The 12,759-nt window shown below is 73.5% G+C and overlaps 1 protein-coding gene across 6 annotated transcripts in view; it reads right to left on the reverse strand.

Annotated features, from left to right (window-relative positions):
* LOC112976771 (plectin-like) overlaps window positions 1-12,759 on the reverse strand; it is a 74,892-nt gene that overhangs the window by 35,427 nt on the left and 26,706 nt on the right. For 2 of the 6 annotated variants that reach the window (XM_026088347.1, XM_026088352.1), the window contains exons 2-5: window positions 4,007-4,068; window positions 2,978-2,992; window positions 2,498-2,587; window positions 17-94 (exon numbers count right to left, since the gene is read on the reverse strand). In XM_026088347.1, the coding sequence (XP_025944132.1) occupies window positions 17-94; window positions 2,498-2,587; window positions 2,978-2,992; window positions 4,007-4,068 (245 nt within the window). Of the gene's footprint in view, window positions 1-16; window positions 95-2,497; window positions 2,588-2,977; window positions 2,993-4,006; window positions 4,069-6,070; window positions 6,201-12,759 lie in introns of those variants that run through there. The other 4 variants (XM_026088348.1, XM_026088353.1, XM_026088349.1 and 1 more) reach the window with 3 other exon arrangements.

The following is a 12,759-nucleotide window of genomic DNA, read 5'->3' on the forward strand; positions in this document are numbered from 1 at the left end:
GCCGGACCCCGCTCACCTGGCGATGCTTCAGGTAGTTGAGGGCGATCTGCACGTTCTGCAGCTTGTGGAAGCGCATCCTCCCCTTCTCCCGGGGCTGCCGAGAGAGGGAGCAGGCGCCTGAGCCGCCGGCACGGCCCCCGGCCCCCCCGTGCATGTGCTGGCTGCAGGCGGCCCCGGCATGAGCACCACGAGTCCCACCACACGCCGGCCCGACCCGGCCCGACCCGGCCCTTCCCGGCGTGACACATGCCGACGGCACACGCCCTCCGCACTTTGTCCCCGCAGGGTGGCCCCTGCCTCTCCCTGTCCTGGAGCTTCCTGCACATCCAAGGACGACGCCTCTTGCAGGCAGCCGAGCCCAAACCTTTCCCCGATTTCCCAGGAGGGCAAATGCCACCCACGCAGCAGGAGCCGCTTTGCTGTCGGAGCCGCTGCAGGGAGGGGTGCTGGACCCGGCGTGCATGGCGTCCTTGCACGGCATCCCTGCACGGCATCCCCACACCACATCCATGCACCACATCCCCGCACCACATCCATGCACGGCATCCCCACATAGCATCCCTGCACTGCATTCCTGCACCGCATCCCTGCACCATAGCCCTGCACCGCATCCCTGCACCGCATCCCTGCACCCATCTCCGCACGGCATCCCCACACGGCAGCTCTGCATGGCATCCCTGCACGGCAGCCCTGCACCGCTTCCCTGCACCGCACGGGGATTCCTGCACGGCATCCTCAGCACCTGTCCTCGGGGCTCGCCGGACCGCTGCCCCGCACTGCGTTGCCCCGAGGCAGCTGAGCACCAGCCCAAAACGCGGGACCTGCACTGCAGCCGTAGCGCTCGTGCACTGGCCGGGTTCGCACCGGCCGGGCGACCGAGGGGGCGAGCTGAGCGCCGGCTCCGGGGAGCCCGGCCGGCCTCGCCGGGGGAAGCGGCTGGCGCACCGTGGACCAGGGCTGCACGCTCCCCACGGCTCCGGGGCATCGCACCGCCGCCGGGAGAGCAGCTCCGCGCTGGGCCAGGCTGCCGACAGCACCTTGCCCGCCGTCCGTCCCGGCACCGCCTGCGCAGGAAGGACCGGGCAGCACAGAGCATCCCGGAAATCCCCCGCTTTTCCCGCCGGAGCTGCGGGGAGGAAGCGCTGCCGGAGCGAACAATGGCGAGCGAGGCCTGGCCTCGCCGCCGGGCTGCTGCCCCCGCACTTCCTCGGCCGGTCCCATGGCGCTGCCGCGGCCAGCCCCACGCCGACTCGGAGCGCGCGCCCTCCGGCCTCCCCGAGCCGGGAATCGGGCTCCCCGGGACGGGGATCCTCCAGCAACGCTGCCCCGGGCAAGAGGTGCCCCAGGCCCCCGCCTGGCCCCCGCGCACAGCTCTCCGCCTCGCGGGGCCACGGGTTGGTCCGAGCCCGGCTGCATCCCGCAGCCCGGAGGAGACGAAGCGAAGTCCTCTTCCGCCCCCGAACGCCCCGCGGGAGCCGCAGGGGCGAGGGAAGCGCGCCCACGGGGGCAGGCTGCGACGCACGGCCCGCGCGCGAGAGCCGAGCAGACGCCGCAGCGGGAAGCGCCGTCCCTGCACGCGCGGGAAGCGCCAGCACCTCCTGCAGCCGCCGGAGCCGGGACCACGGTCCTGTGCCTCTTCGGCACATCCCGCCCTGGCCCTGCGGTGCCGGGAGCCCCCGGGTCACCCAGCCCCGCGGCACGGTCCCGGCCGGCGCCGAAGCACCCCGCTCGCGTGCCGGGCCGGGGCGACGCCGGGACAGAGGCTGGACGGGGCAGCGGAGCCCCGGCTCTGGCCTCCGAGCCGCCGGCCCCGAGGGCGCCTCCGCTCCGGCCGGGGGGGCTCCCGCGACGCCGCTGCCCCCGGCGTGGGGCACCGCAGCAGGCACATGCCCCGCTCGGCCATGCGGAGAGCAAACGGCAGAACCACTCACCAACCGCAAGTTCCTGATCACGTCGCGCTCCCTCGGCTACCCAGCAAGAGCAGTGCAAAGAAAGGAGGCAAAGGCCAGAGGGGAGAAGGTCAGGGTCAGATCGGCAAACAGGAGACGAGTACGAAGAAGCAGAGTTCACCAAAGCAAAGAAACGTTAATGTGTTAGAGGCCCAGAGCGCGGCAAGGAGGCGGCGGCGGCGGGGCCGGCAGGGAGCCTCGGGATGGGCAGAGATGCTGGAGCGAGCCCGGAGGAGGAGTGGGGCGGCCGTGCCGGCGGGCCCAGGTGCCGGCCACGCCACCGCCGGGCACCTCTCCGGGGCCGGCACTGAAGCGGGGGAGAGGCCAAGCGGGAGCGGGAAGCAGAGGGTCCGGCCCGCGGGCGCAGCGCCACGGGAGGAGGCAGAGCCGCGGCGAGGAGCATCCCGCTGCACCTGCATCCGCGCCTGCATCCGCGCCCGCGTTCACGCTTGTAGCCGCATCCGCGCCCGCATCTGTGCCTGCATCTGCGCCTGCATCCGTGCCCGCATCCGCACCCCCATCCGCGCCCGCATCCGCGCGGCACCTACCAGCGTGTCCCCCGAGAGCACCTCCAGCAGCGAGATGAGGTTGTGGCCGTCCCGCAGGTCTTCGTAGAGGTCGTTGATGTGACGCTGCGCCTGCGGCGACGGGGAGGCACCGTCAGCGGGGCGAGCGAGCGGGCCGGCGGCACCTCGCGGCAGCCGGTCTGCTGCAAACCCGCCCCGTTTTCTCCCGTGTCCTGAAACGGGGGCCGTGGGCAGGGCACCGGGGGGGACCCCAGCATCCCCCCTCCCTCCAGCGTGGCCCGGCCCCAGCGCCGGGACCCCCCAGCCCATCCCCGTGCTGCCCCCCGTGCCCACGCTGCCCGCCCCGGACGGGACCGGGTTTGGCGGCGCTGGTCACGGACCCGCTGCCCACTGCGTGCACAGCCCGGTGCCAGGACGCCGCAGGGACCTCGGCCCCGGCGCAAGGAGAGGGAGGGAAGCAACACGGAGAGAGAAGAGGTAGCATGGAGGGAGACCACCTACCTCTGCTCGCCAGTGCTGCCGCGGGGAGGAGAGCCAGAGAGAAGAGAGAGCGGTTAGGAGAGGCAGAAGAGAGGAGACAGGTTGGGTGTCCAGCAGAGAGGGGTGTCCGGCACGGCGCTTGGCGGCACGGTGCACGGTGGCACAGTGCACGGTGGCACGGTGCCCAGTGGCACGGCACGCGGTGGCACGGCACGCGGCATCGCCCACGGCACCGCGGGGCCGGGCCCCGAGCGCGCAGCGGCACGCCTGCGGGGACACGGCGCGCGGGGGCCGGGAGACGTCTCCGCGCGTGCCAGGCGCTGACGTGGGCTCTGCCCGTGGCGCCGCGGGCAGGACAGGCACCGACAAGCCTGCAGGGCTGGGCGCGCGGGGGACGGACCGGAGCAAGGAAAACAGCCGGGAGAGGGGAGGACGGGGCTGCCAGCGGTGCCTGTGCTCGGCAGCGCCTGAGCTCGCCCAGCCCGGGTCGAGGGTGCAGGCACCGCTCTCCTGCAAAACAAGCCTCTGGTGCGCCGGGGACGCTGGCCGGGCAGGGATCCCAGCGGAGCCGCTGAGCTCCGCCGTGGTGAAGCCGCCCGAAAGGTCCCTTCCTGCCTGGGGCCACGGCACAATCCGCCTTTCAGAGCCGAAGCGCTTCCCGGCCGGCGTGGGAGGGGGCAGCCGGCCAGCGCCGGGGCTGGCAGCACGGCGGGCACGGTGGCTGCCGCCGCGGGATGGGCAGGGGCCGGGCGGGCGGCTCCTGCCCACGGGATCCCGGCGCCGCCGCCGCCGCCGTGCAGCTCTCTGCAGCCCTCCCCGTGCGGAGGCGGCAAAGCGGCCTCGGCTGCTCCCTTCCCACTGCCGGGATGGGGGGGTCCCGCTCCCGGCCCTGCGCTCGCACACCGCAGCACGGCCGGGGCAGCGCTCCCGCACCCAGCGAGCCCCGCTCCGGCGCCTGGGAGCAGCCACCTGCAGCCTCCTGGGGACTTTCCGCCGGGGACGGCCCGGGTGGCAGCAGGGGGGGTCGGTAGCACAGGCGCACGCCCGTACCTTGATGAGGTGCTTGTTGACCCATTTTGTGAAGGTTTTCTTCTGGACCCGGTCTCGCTCATCTGCAAGAGAAGAGAGGGCAGGGCTGAGAGGGGCACGAAGCACCAGGAGAAATCCCACCCCAGCTGGAGGCCTCGCAGCAGGAAAGGCAGGGTTGCCCCGCCAGAGGCAAAGTCTCACACAACTCATCATGGGCAGGAAACGATGAGCCAACCGCCATGGGGAACCACGGTGAGTCACCAGGCATGGCAACGGGAAGGAAACAGTTAAGGTGAATCAGCCCCTGCCATGCCTTGCACCAGCGCAGCCCCGAGCAATGCTGCGTGGGGTGGGGACGACGCACGGAGAGGCTGCCCCGGCCCTGCCCGGGGCGATGCATGTACCACGGACGGGCTGCAGACGGGCCCGCGGGGAGGCTGCACCAGCGCAGCCCCGAGCAGGGCACGGACAGCCCGAGCAATGTGTGTATGGGGTGGGAAAGAGCCCACGGGGGGGCTGCGCCAATGCAGCCCCCAGCAGGGCACGTACAGCCCGAGCAATGTGTATACGGGGTGGGAAAGAGCCCACGGGGGGGCTGCGCCAATGCAGCCCCCAGCAGGGCACGTACAGCCTGAGTCATATGCGTGTGGCATGGGAACGAGCCCGCGGGGAGGCTGCGCTGACACAGCCCCGAGCAGGGCACGTACAGCCCCAGAGATACGTGCATGGGGAGGGGACAGGCCCGCGGGGGGGCTGCACCGGCGCAGCCCTGAGCAGGGCACACGTAACCCCAGCAATGCACGTACGGGGTGGGGACGGGCCCGCGGGAGGGGAGGCTGCACCGGCGCAGCCCCGAGCAGGGCACCTACAGCCCCAGAGATACGTGCACGGGGCGGGCACGGACGCCCAGGAGCCTGCTGCAGGCCGGCCCTGCACGATGCCCTGCAGGATGCCCTGCGGGATGGGGGCAGCCGGGGGCTCCTGCAGGCACCGGCTCCCGGGAGCAATAGCCCTGGAGCAGCCTCGCCCCACCTGCCCCACGGCCCCCGAATCGCCGCGCACCCCGGCGGAGCCGAAGGGTGATGCACAGCCCGCGAGGACGGTGCCGGGACTCCCGCTGCCGGAGGGGAAGGGCGTCCTGCCCCGGCGGGAGGACGCTGACTCAGCGGGCACTCCCTGCCCCGCTGCCCTGTAATTACGGAGCCGGCAGGCATTGCCCCAGCCCAGCCCCGCGCCCGCGCCCCTGCTAACGAGCACCCGCATCGTTAGCCTGTTGCAGGAGACGGGGCGCCTCATGGCCCTCCTCAGCCAGGCCTCTCCCAGCCCCAGAGCGCGGAGCATCACGGCAGAGCCCCGGACACCTGGGCCCCCGGAGGTGCCGGGAGCCGAGGGGCGGCGAGCGTGGGGCGCCCATGCACCTCCGAGACGCCCCTTGCCGCCTGCGCCATGGCGATCCCCGCGGGTCCGGGTGGCGCGTGCCGGGTCTCGTCCCGCCGGAGCGTGCCGGGATCTGCCCAGGCGGCACCGGGTGCCAGGGCGGCGCGCGCACGGCCCCACCCTGCCCGCGCGCGCCCGGTGCCGTGGGGCGCCCCGGTCCCCGCTGCCGGGACCCCGCTGCCGGGCAGGCACGGCCGGGGAGCCGCTGCTTCGGCACGGGGCGTCTCCGCGGGCAGAGTCGGAGATGCGCAGGGAAGCGAACGCGCAGGGAGCGGCCGCTGCCGGCACATGCACGCACGGAGGAAGGAAGTGCAATGCATGCTCGCCCGGAGAGCCCGTGCGCTGCAGGCAGGGACGGCGCTCCGGGGCCGAGCGCTGCCGGCACAGGCCCAGCGGGAGAAGCACCGGGAAGCCCCCGCGGCCCAGGTGGGGCCCGGCGGGCAGGGCCGCCCCACGGCGCAGGGCCGGGACGGGCGCGGGAAGAAGTGCCGCTCCGTTCCCGCGGTCCGGGCTCCTGGGCAGCGCCCGCATGGATGGGGACCGGGCACCGGCGTGGGGTCCCGCCGGGCGCAGGCAGGGCAGGAACCGGCCCCCCGGCTGCAAGAAGGGGCCCAAACCGCCAAAGGGGAGGCACCGCGCGCCCGCTACCTTTCTTCCCCTCGGACGCCCTGAGCACAGCCAGGTAGAGGTTGTCCTCGGAGCTGGTCCTCTGCCCCGCGGAGAGAGCCTCCTCCTCGCGGCTCCAGAGACGCTGCCGCGACATGGTGGCCACGGGCTGGGTCGGGGGCTCCGGCACGGCTCGGGGCTGGCGCAGCCCCCCGGGAACGCGGCTCCGCGCTGAGCACCGGCGGCGCTCGGCTCGCCTCCCGCTCTGCCCTGCCCGGCGGTGGGGCGCGGGTGCCAGGCCTGGCCCCTCGGCAAACCCCTCCTTCCCGAGGTGCGGAGCCGAGCCCGGGCCGCCCGAGGTGGGGCCGCCGCAGGGAGGAGACTGGGGTTCCCCTCCCTCCCCGCTGCTGCTGCTGCTGCTGCCCGGCACTCGGCTCCTACCCACAGGAAACCTCAGCGCCGAGCCCACAGCCTCCCTCCTTAACCGTTTCCTCCCCGCGCCGCCCGAGGGCAGCGGCCTGGGGGCGCCGGGGCCACGCGAAAGGCCCCCGGTCCGCAAGCCCGGGGGGCTCGGGACCCCCAGGGCCGTAAGCCCGGGAGGGTCCAGACCCCCGGTCCCCGTGCCCAGGGTCCTCGGGACCCCCCAGTCCCCATGCCCATGAGCCTTGGGACCCCCAGGCCCCAAACCTCGGAGCCTCAGGATCCCCTTTCCCTATACCCAGGGGTATTTGGACCCCTGGATTTGCAAGCCTTGGAGCCTCAGGATCCCCCAATCCCCAAGCCCAGGAGGCTCAAGATGCTCCGCTTTGGAAGTCCAAGAGCCTCTGGGCCCCAGTCCCCATGCCCAGGGGTCTTGGTATGCCTGGTCCCCAAACCTCAGAGCCTCAGGACCCCCAGTCCCCACATTTAGGGGATGTTTGGACCCCCAGATTTGCAAGCCCAGGAGGCCCATGCCCCCCACGCCCAGGGTCCTCAGGACCCCCAGTCCTCACGCCCAGAGGCTGCGGGACCTCAGTTTCCAAGCGCAGGGGTCTCAAGACCCCTGGTCCCCACGCCAGGGGGCTGCAGGACCCACGGTCCCCACACTCGGGGGGCTCAGGACCCCCACGGCCAGCAGCCTCCCGCACCCGGGGCACCGAGGACCCCAAGCCAGGGGCCGCAGGACCCCAGCCCCACGCCTGGGGGCTCAGCCCCGCGTCTCCCGGGCAGGCGTGGGAAGCGTTTCCATGCCCGGAGCAGGCTGCAGGGAGCCGGGCGTGGGCTCCTCCGCCCCGACAGCGCCGCGCGCGGGGCCCGGAGCCAGCGCTCCCGGCGTCGCATTCCAGGCGCTCCTGCCCCGGCGCCTGGCACCGGGCCGGTCCCGGCCACTGCCCCGCCGCCTCGCCGCCGGCAGGGAAAGCGCCCTGCACGCCGGCTCTGCCGAGCCGCCGGGGTCCCGCGCGGCCCCACGGGGTGCTCACATAAGGGGGGCTCGGGCAGCGCTCCCGCGGGACCCCCGGGGGGGGGGGGAAGCTCCTGCCCTCCCACGCAGCCGCGGGATGCGAGGCCGCGGGGGCGCCCGGGCGGCGGGGTCCGGGCCGGTGACCTCGTACGCCTGGGGGGGCTGCAAGGGGCGTTTCGGCCAGTCCGGCGCACGGTTTCCCACGGGGCTGCCGGGCTCGCGCCGCTGCGGGTGCCGTGTCCCGTTTGGGACCATGCACGGCCCAGGCGTGGGATGCAAGCCCGGATGCACCCGCAGCGCCCAGGCGCAGGGCAGCGCGGCCCCCCGCCACGGCCAGCGCCCGGGTGCGACGCGCCAAGCGCCGGCCCGGCCCCGTGGGCAGCTCCGCCGGCGCGGGGCGCAGCCCGACCCTTGCCCGGAGTCCAAGGGACGAGGATGCCGCACGGTCCTGCCGTGACTCACGGCTCCGGCGGACGCGCCCGGCGCCTCAATCCACCCGGCAGCGCCCACCGGCCGGAAGGAGCCGCGGGGGCTCCCGGCTCCCCGGGGGGCTCAGCCCTTCCCGGCCCACTGGGAGCCGCGGCTCTGCCGGGACGCTGCCTGCGCCGGGAGAGGCAGCGGTGCGGGGAGCCGGAGCAGCTGCAGGGAGGCCTTGCTCCCGCGGCGGCCGGAGGCTGCTGACGCAGCAGACCCCCCCCCCCCGGTGTTTGCTTTCTGGGCAGGACAGCCGCTCTCCTTCCCGGCTCCGGCAGGGAACAGGCAGCCCGCGGCTGCCGGGGGGCACGCGGCTCCCCAAGCGCGGGGCACGGCGCGGACCATCCCGGGGACCCGAGCGGCAGGGGAAGGGCCGGAGTGGCGACGCTGCCGGGAAGGATCCAGCCCAGCTCCGAGCGGGGCCGCTCTCCCGCTCCGGCACCCGGCTGGGCCGGGGCCAGGGCCAGGCAAGGAGGAATGCGCGCGGCAGCAGGCTCCAAGCGCGCATATTTTCCGCCGGCAGCACATCTGGAGCGACGAGCTACAGCTGCGGGAGCCCGGCCGACGCCAACGCGCGTCACGGGGCAGGGACATACCTGAGCTACAACTCACGTCGACCGCAGCCGTGCGGGCTGCCGGGGCGGGAGACGGGACCGGGGCCACCGCGCCGCTGCCCGGGGCAGGAGGAGACTGCACCTCTGCCCGGGGCCACGCGGGGCAGGGAGGGGACGGGGGCGATTGCACCCACGCTGGGGCAATGGGGGGCAGGGAGGGGACGGGGGCGATTGCACCCACGCTGGGGCAATGGGGGGCAGGGGAGGGGACGGGGGCGATTGCACCCACGCTGGGGCAATGCCGGTCAGGGAGGGGATGGGGGCGATTGCACCCACGTTGGGGCAATGCCGGTCAGGGAGGGGACGGGGGCGATTGCACCCACGTTGGGGCAATGGGGGGCAGGGAGGGGACGGGGGCGATTGCACCCACGCTGGGGCAATGCCGGTCAGGGAGGGGACGGGGGCGATTGCACCCACGTTGGGGCAATGGGGGGCAGGGAGGGGACGGGGGCGATTGCACCCACGCTGGGGCAATGCGGGTCAGGGAGGGGACGGGGGCGATTGCACCCACGTTGGGGCAATGCCGGTCAGGGAGGGGACGGGGGCGATTGCACCCACGCTGGGGCAATGGGGGGCAGGGAGGGGACGGGGGCGATTGCACCCACGCTGGGGCAATGAGGGGGGCAGGAAGCGAGAGCAAGGAAGGGGCTGAAGCGGCAGTGCTGGTGCGGGGCCGGGGGAGCCGTCGCCCTGCTCCGTCCCCGCTGTCCCGCCGGCCGCGGCGCGGCCAGGCCCAGCGCAGGCGCACAGCGGCACTGCTGCCGAGCTGAGGGCGAGTTTCGCTTCCTCACGCTCCTCCACCTGCACCTCGCCTTCGCCCGGGGCGCCGGCACCGCGGGGCCGGGGCACGGACCGCGCTCACCAGCACGCCGCGGGACCGCGAGCTGGCTCTGCCTCCGCCCCCGGAGAAGGACATGCCGGCCCGGGCTCCGGAGGGATCGCAGCGCTTGCACGGCGCTGCCGGACGGCGTGCGCGGCGCAGACAACAGCTCTCCCTGCTGGGTCCCTGCATCCCGGCCCGGTGCTCCCGCGGCCGCCAGCACACAGCCTGCCCCGGCCCAACTCCAGCGCGCGACGCTGGGACCCCGGCACTGCGCATGACGGCGGAGGAGCAAGAACAGCGCGACGCCGCTGCAGCACGTGCTGCCCGCAAAGGCTGCGCCCGCACCGCCCCGGCACCCCCAGCCCCGGCCCACCCGCCGCAGCCCCGCGCTTCCTGCACGGCAAGGCACGAGGGCCGACCCCGACCCGCAGCCCTCGCTCAGCCAGCACATACCAGCACCAGCAGCAGCTCTGCTGCCGCCCCTGCTGCCCTGCACGCCCCAGCGCATGGGGCTGTGCACCTGCCTGGGCACCCTGCTGTGCACCCTGCTATGCACCCGCCTGGGCACCCTGCTATGCACCCGCCTGGGCACCCCAATATGCACCCTGCTGTGCACCTCAGATCTTTCCTTTGTAAAGACTTCTGGGCCAGGCCAGATTGTGCTTGGCTTGTCAGAGCCCTACATCCTCCACAGTGTTATAGTACACACAGATGATGATGATGATGAGATCATAACTTAAGACATCAATTTCGGAAGCTTTCTAAACCCTAGCACGCTTTCCAGCTCATGCTTCCACTGCACGGGCAATAGGGTCAATGTAGCCCGGTGTCGCCCTGCCGTGGCACAGCAGGCTCTCAGCCTTGCAGTAGACCCCTCTTCCCTTGCAGCCTGCAGCTCTGGGGCCGCTCAGGCTAAGCCTATGCACCCCGCTATGCACCCCGCTATGCACCCGCCTGGGCACCTCCTATGCACCCGCCTGGGCACCCTGCTATGCACCCGCCTGGGCACCCCGCTATGCACCNACCTGGGCACCCCGATATGCACCCGCCTGGGCACCCTGCTATGCACCCACCTGGGCACCCTGCTATGCACCCGCCTGGGCACCCTGCTATGCACCCACCTGGGCACCCTGCTATGCACCGCCTGGGCACCCTGCTATGCACCCGCCTGGGCACCCCACTATGCACCCGGCTGGGCACCCTGCTATGCACCGCCTGGGCACCCCGCTGGGCACCCGGCGTCCCCGAGGTGGCCGCGGCTCCGGGGGCTCACAGGCTGGGCCAGCCCGGCCCCGCTGCCCCCCAGTCACCGGTCACCCCGCAGCCACGCCGGGCAGCCGCCGGCCCTGGGGGACAGCACCGCGCTGGCACCAGGCGGCAGCTCTTCCCCACGCTGTCGGCAAAGGAGGGAGCCGCCGGCACCCGCGGCACCCCCGGGGCTCGGAGGCCGCGTGGGAGCGCCTCGGCGGCACGGAGCTGGCGCTTTGAAGACCTGACGGGCTGGAAGCCCCGGAGGAGCCCTTGGGACGGGGAGGGCTCCCATCAGAGCAACCGCCAGCCCGGCCGTGCCAGCCCGACCGGAGCCGCTCCCCACCTCGCCCCTCGGCGACGACGTCCCCCCTCCCCGGTGCCGGCACCCTGCCGGGCGGCCGAGCCCCTCGCGGGCATCGAGGAATTTTGCAAAATGCACATTTTGGAAAGCAGCCGGAAGGGCCCTGCCCAGCCACCCGCCGCCGGGGCAAGCGGGCCCGGCCGGGCCTGGGGGTTCGGGGAGGCGAGCGGGACCAGAGGCACCCGCCGGCCCCGGCCCGGCAGCGCCGAGGCTGCAGGCGCAGGGCGCGTCCGACGCGGGGAGCTGGGAGGAGCGAGCCTGACGCCCGGCCGTCCCGACGCGCCGCTCCCTGCCGGGGCAGACGGGCCGGACGCGCAGAGGCAGCGAGAGCGCAGCGAAACGGCCGCGGGGCGCTTCCCGACGCCCGCCCGAGGCAGGGCACCGCAAGGAGCCGCCCCGTCTCCCGGGAGCAGCGTGGGTGTGCGGAGGGATCCCAGAGCCGGACTCGCAAGGAGCTTCTCTCCAGCCCGGAAAGCCGCCGTCTTTCCCAGGGATGCCCCAAGGCCCCTCCGGCAGCAATGCCGAGGGCTGTGCGCGCCCGGCACTGGGGTCCCAGTGCGCCCGGCCGGGTCAGCCCTGCGGCCGTGGACCCTGCGACGGCACACGCGGGCTGGACCCTGCAGAGACGCACGTGGGGCGGCAGCGCGTGGACAGGGCGGCCCTGGCAGGGCGGGCAGCGAGGACCGGCCCGGTCACTGCCACGGGGCAGCAGGGGCACCCGGGCTCGGGGGAGGCTGCTGGTGCCGGGGAGGTGTTTGCAGGGGGCTGGTCCCGATGGGGCAGCGGTGGGGAGGGCTGGGGTGTCCGTAGAGCCAGGGGATCGAGGGGGGGTTCCCCCCCCCCCCAGTGCAGAGCAGAGTACTACAGTCCAGGGAGGTACGGCACAGCATCCGTCCCTCACTGTGCAAGGCACAGGAGAAAGCCACGCACACAAGCGCACACACACACACGCACACACACATACATACACACAAACATGCACGCATACAGGCATGCACATACACATATGTACATGCATGCATATATACACACAGGCATGCACACACGGGCATGCACGGAGCCATGCACACACACGCGTGCATGTACACACGCACACGGGCACGTGCCCACAGGCGCTGGGGTTTGCACACACACGCAGGTAAACACAGACACCCGTGGGCGCACGTGCAAAGATGCATGCAGGCATGTGCACGCACACACACGTAAGTGAACACGCACATGCATGCACGTCCAGGCACACAGGCACACGGGCCCAGCACGGGGATCCGATCCGATCCGATCCGATCCGATCCGATCCGGCCCAGCCTGGCCTGGCCCAGCCCGGCGGGGGCGGAGCTCTCGCGGAGGCCCCGCCCCTTAACGCTTTGCTGCCCGGGCCGGGAGCGCCGTGTCCGGCGCGCCCGAGGGGAGCGAGCCCCGGCGCAGCACCCCGGGGCACTGGGACCCCCACGGCAGGGGAGCCCACGCGGCCCCCCCGAGCCCACTCCCCGGGCACAGTAGCCCCGGGCACGGCACGAAACAGCCCCCGACGGCGCACTTCCCGCGCGCGGCACGGCACGGCACGGCACGGCTCCCCGACAGCACAGTCCCCGCAGCGACCCGGGCACGGCCCCGTCCCCCGGTGCTGCCCCAGGGCTCGGTACGGCCCCCGACACCGCGCTCCCCGGGCCCGGCCCGTCCTCGTCCCCCCGCGTGCGCTCCCGTCCCCGTGCCCGTCCCCCCGGGTGCGCTCCCGTCCCGTCGCGTCCCCGCGCCCGTCCCCCCGGG

The sequence above is a fragment of the Apteryx rowi genome, unplaced genomic scaffold (genome assembly GCF_003343035.1).
Source record: "Apteryx rowi isolate R43461 unplaced genomic scaffold, aptRow1 scaffold_766, whole genome shotgun sequence".
NCBI lineage: Eukaryota > Metazoa > Chordata > Aves > Apterygiformes > Apterygidae > Apteryx > Apteryx rowi.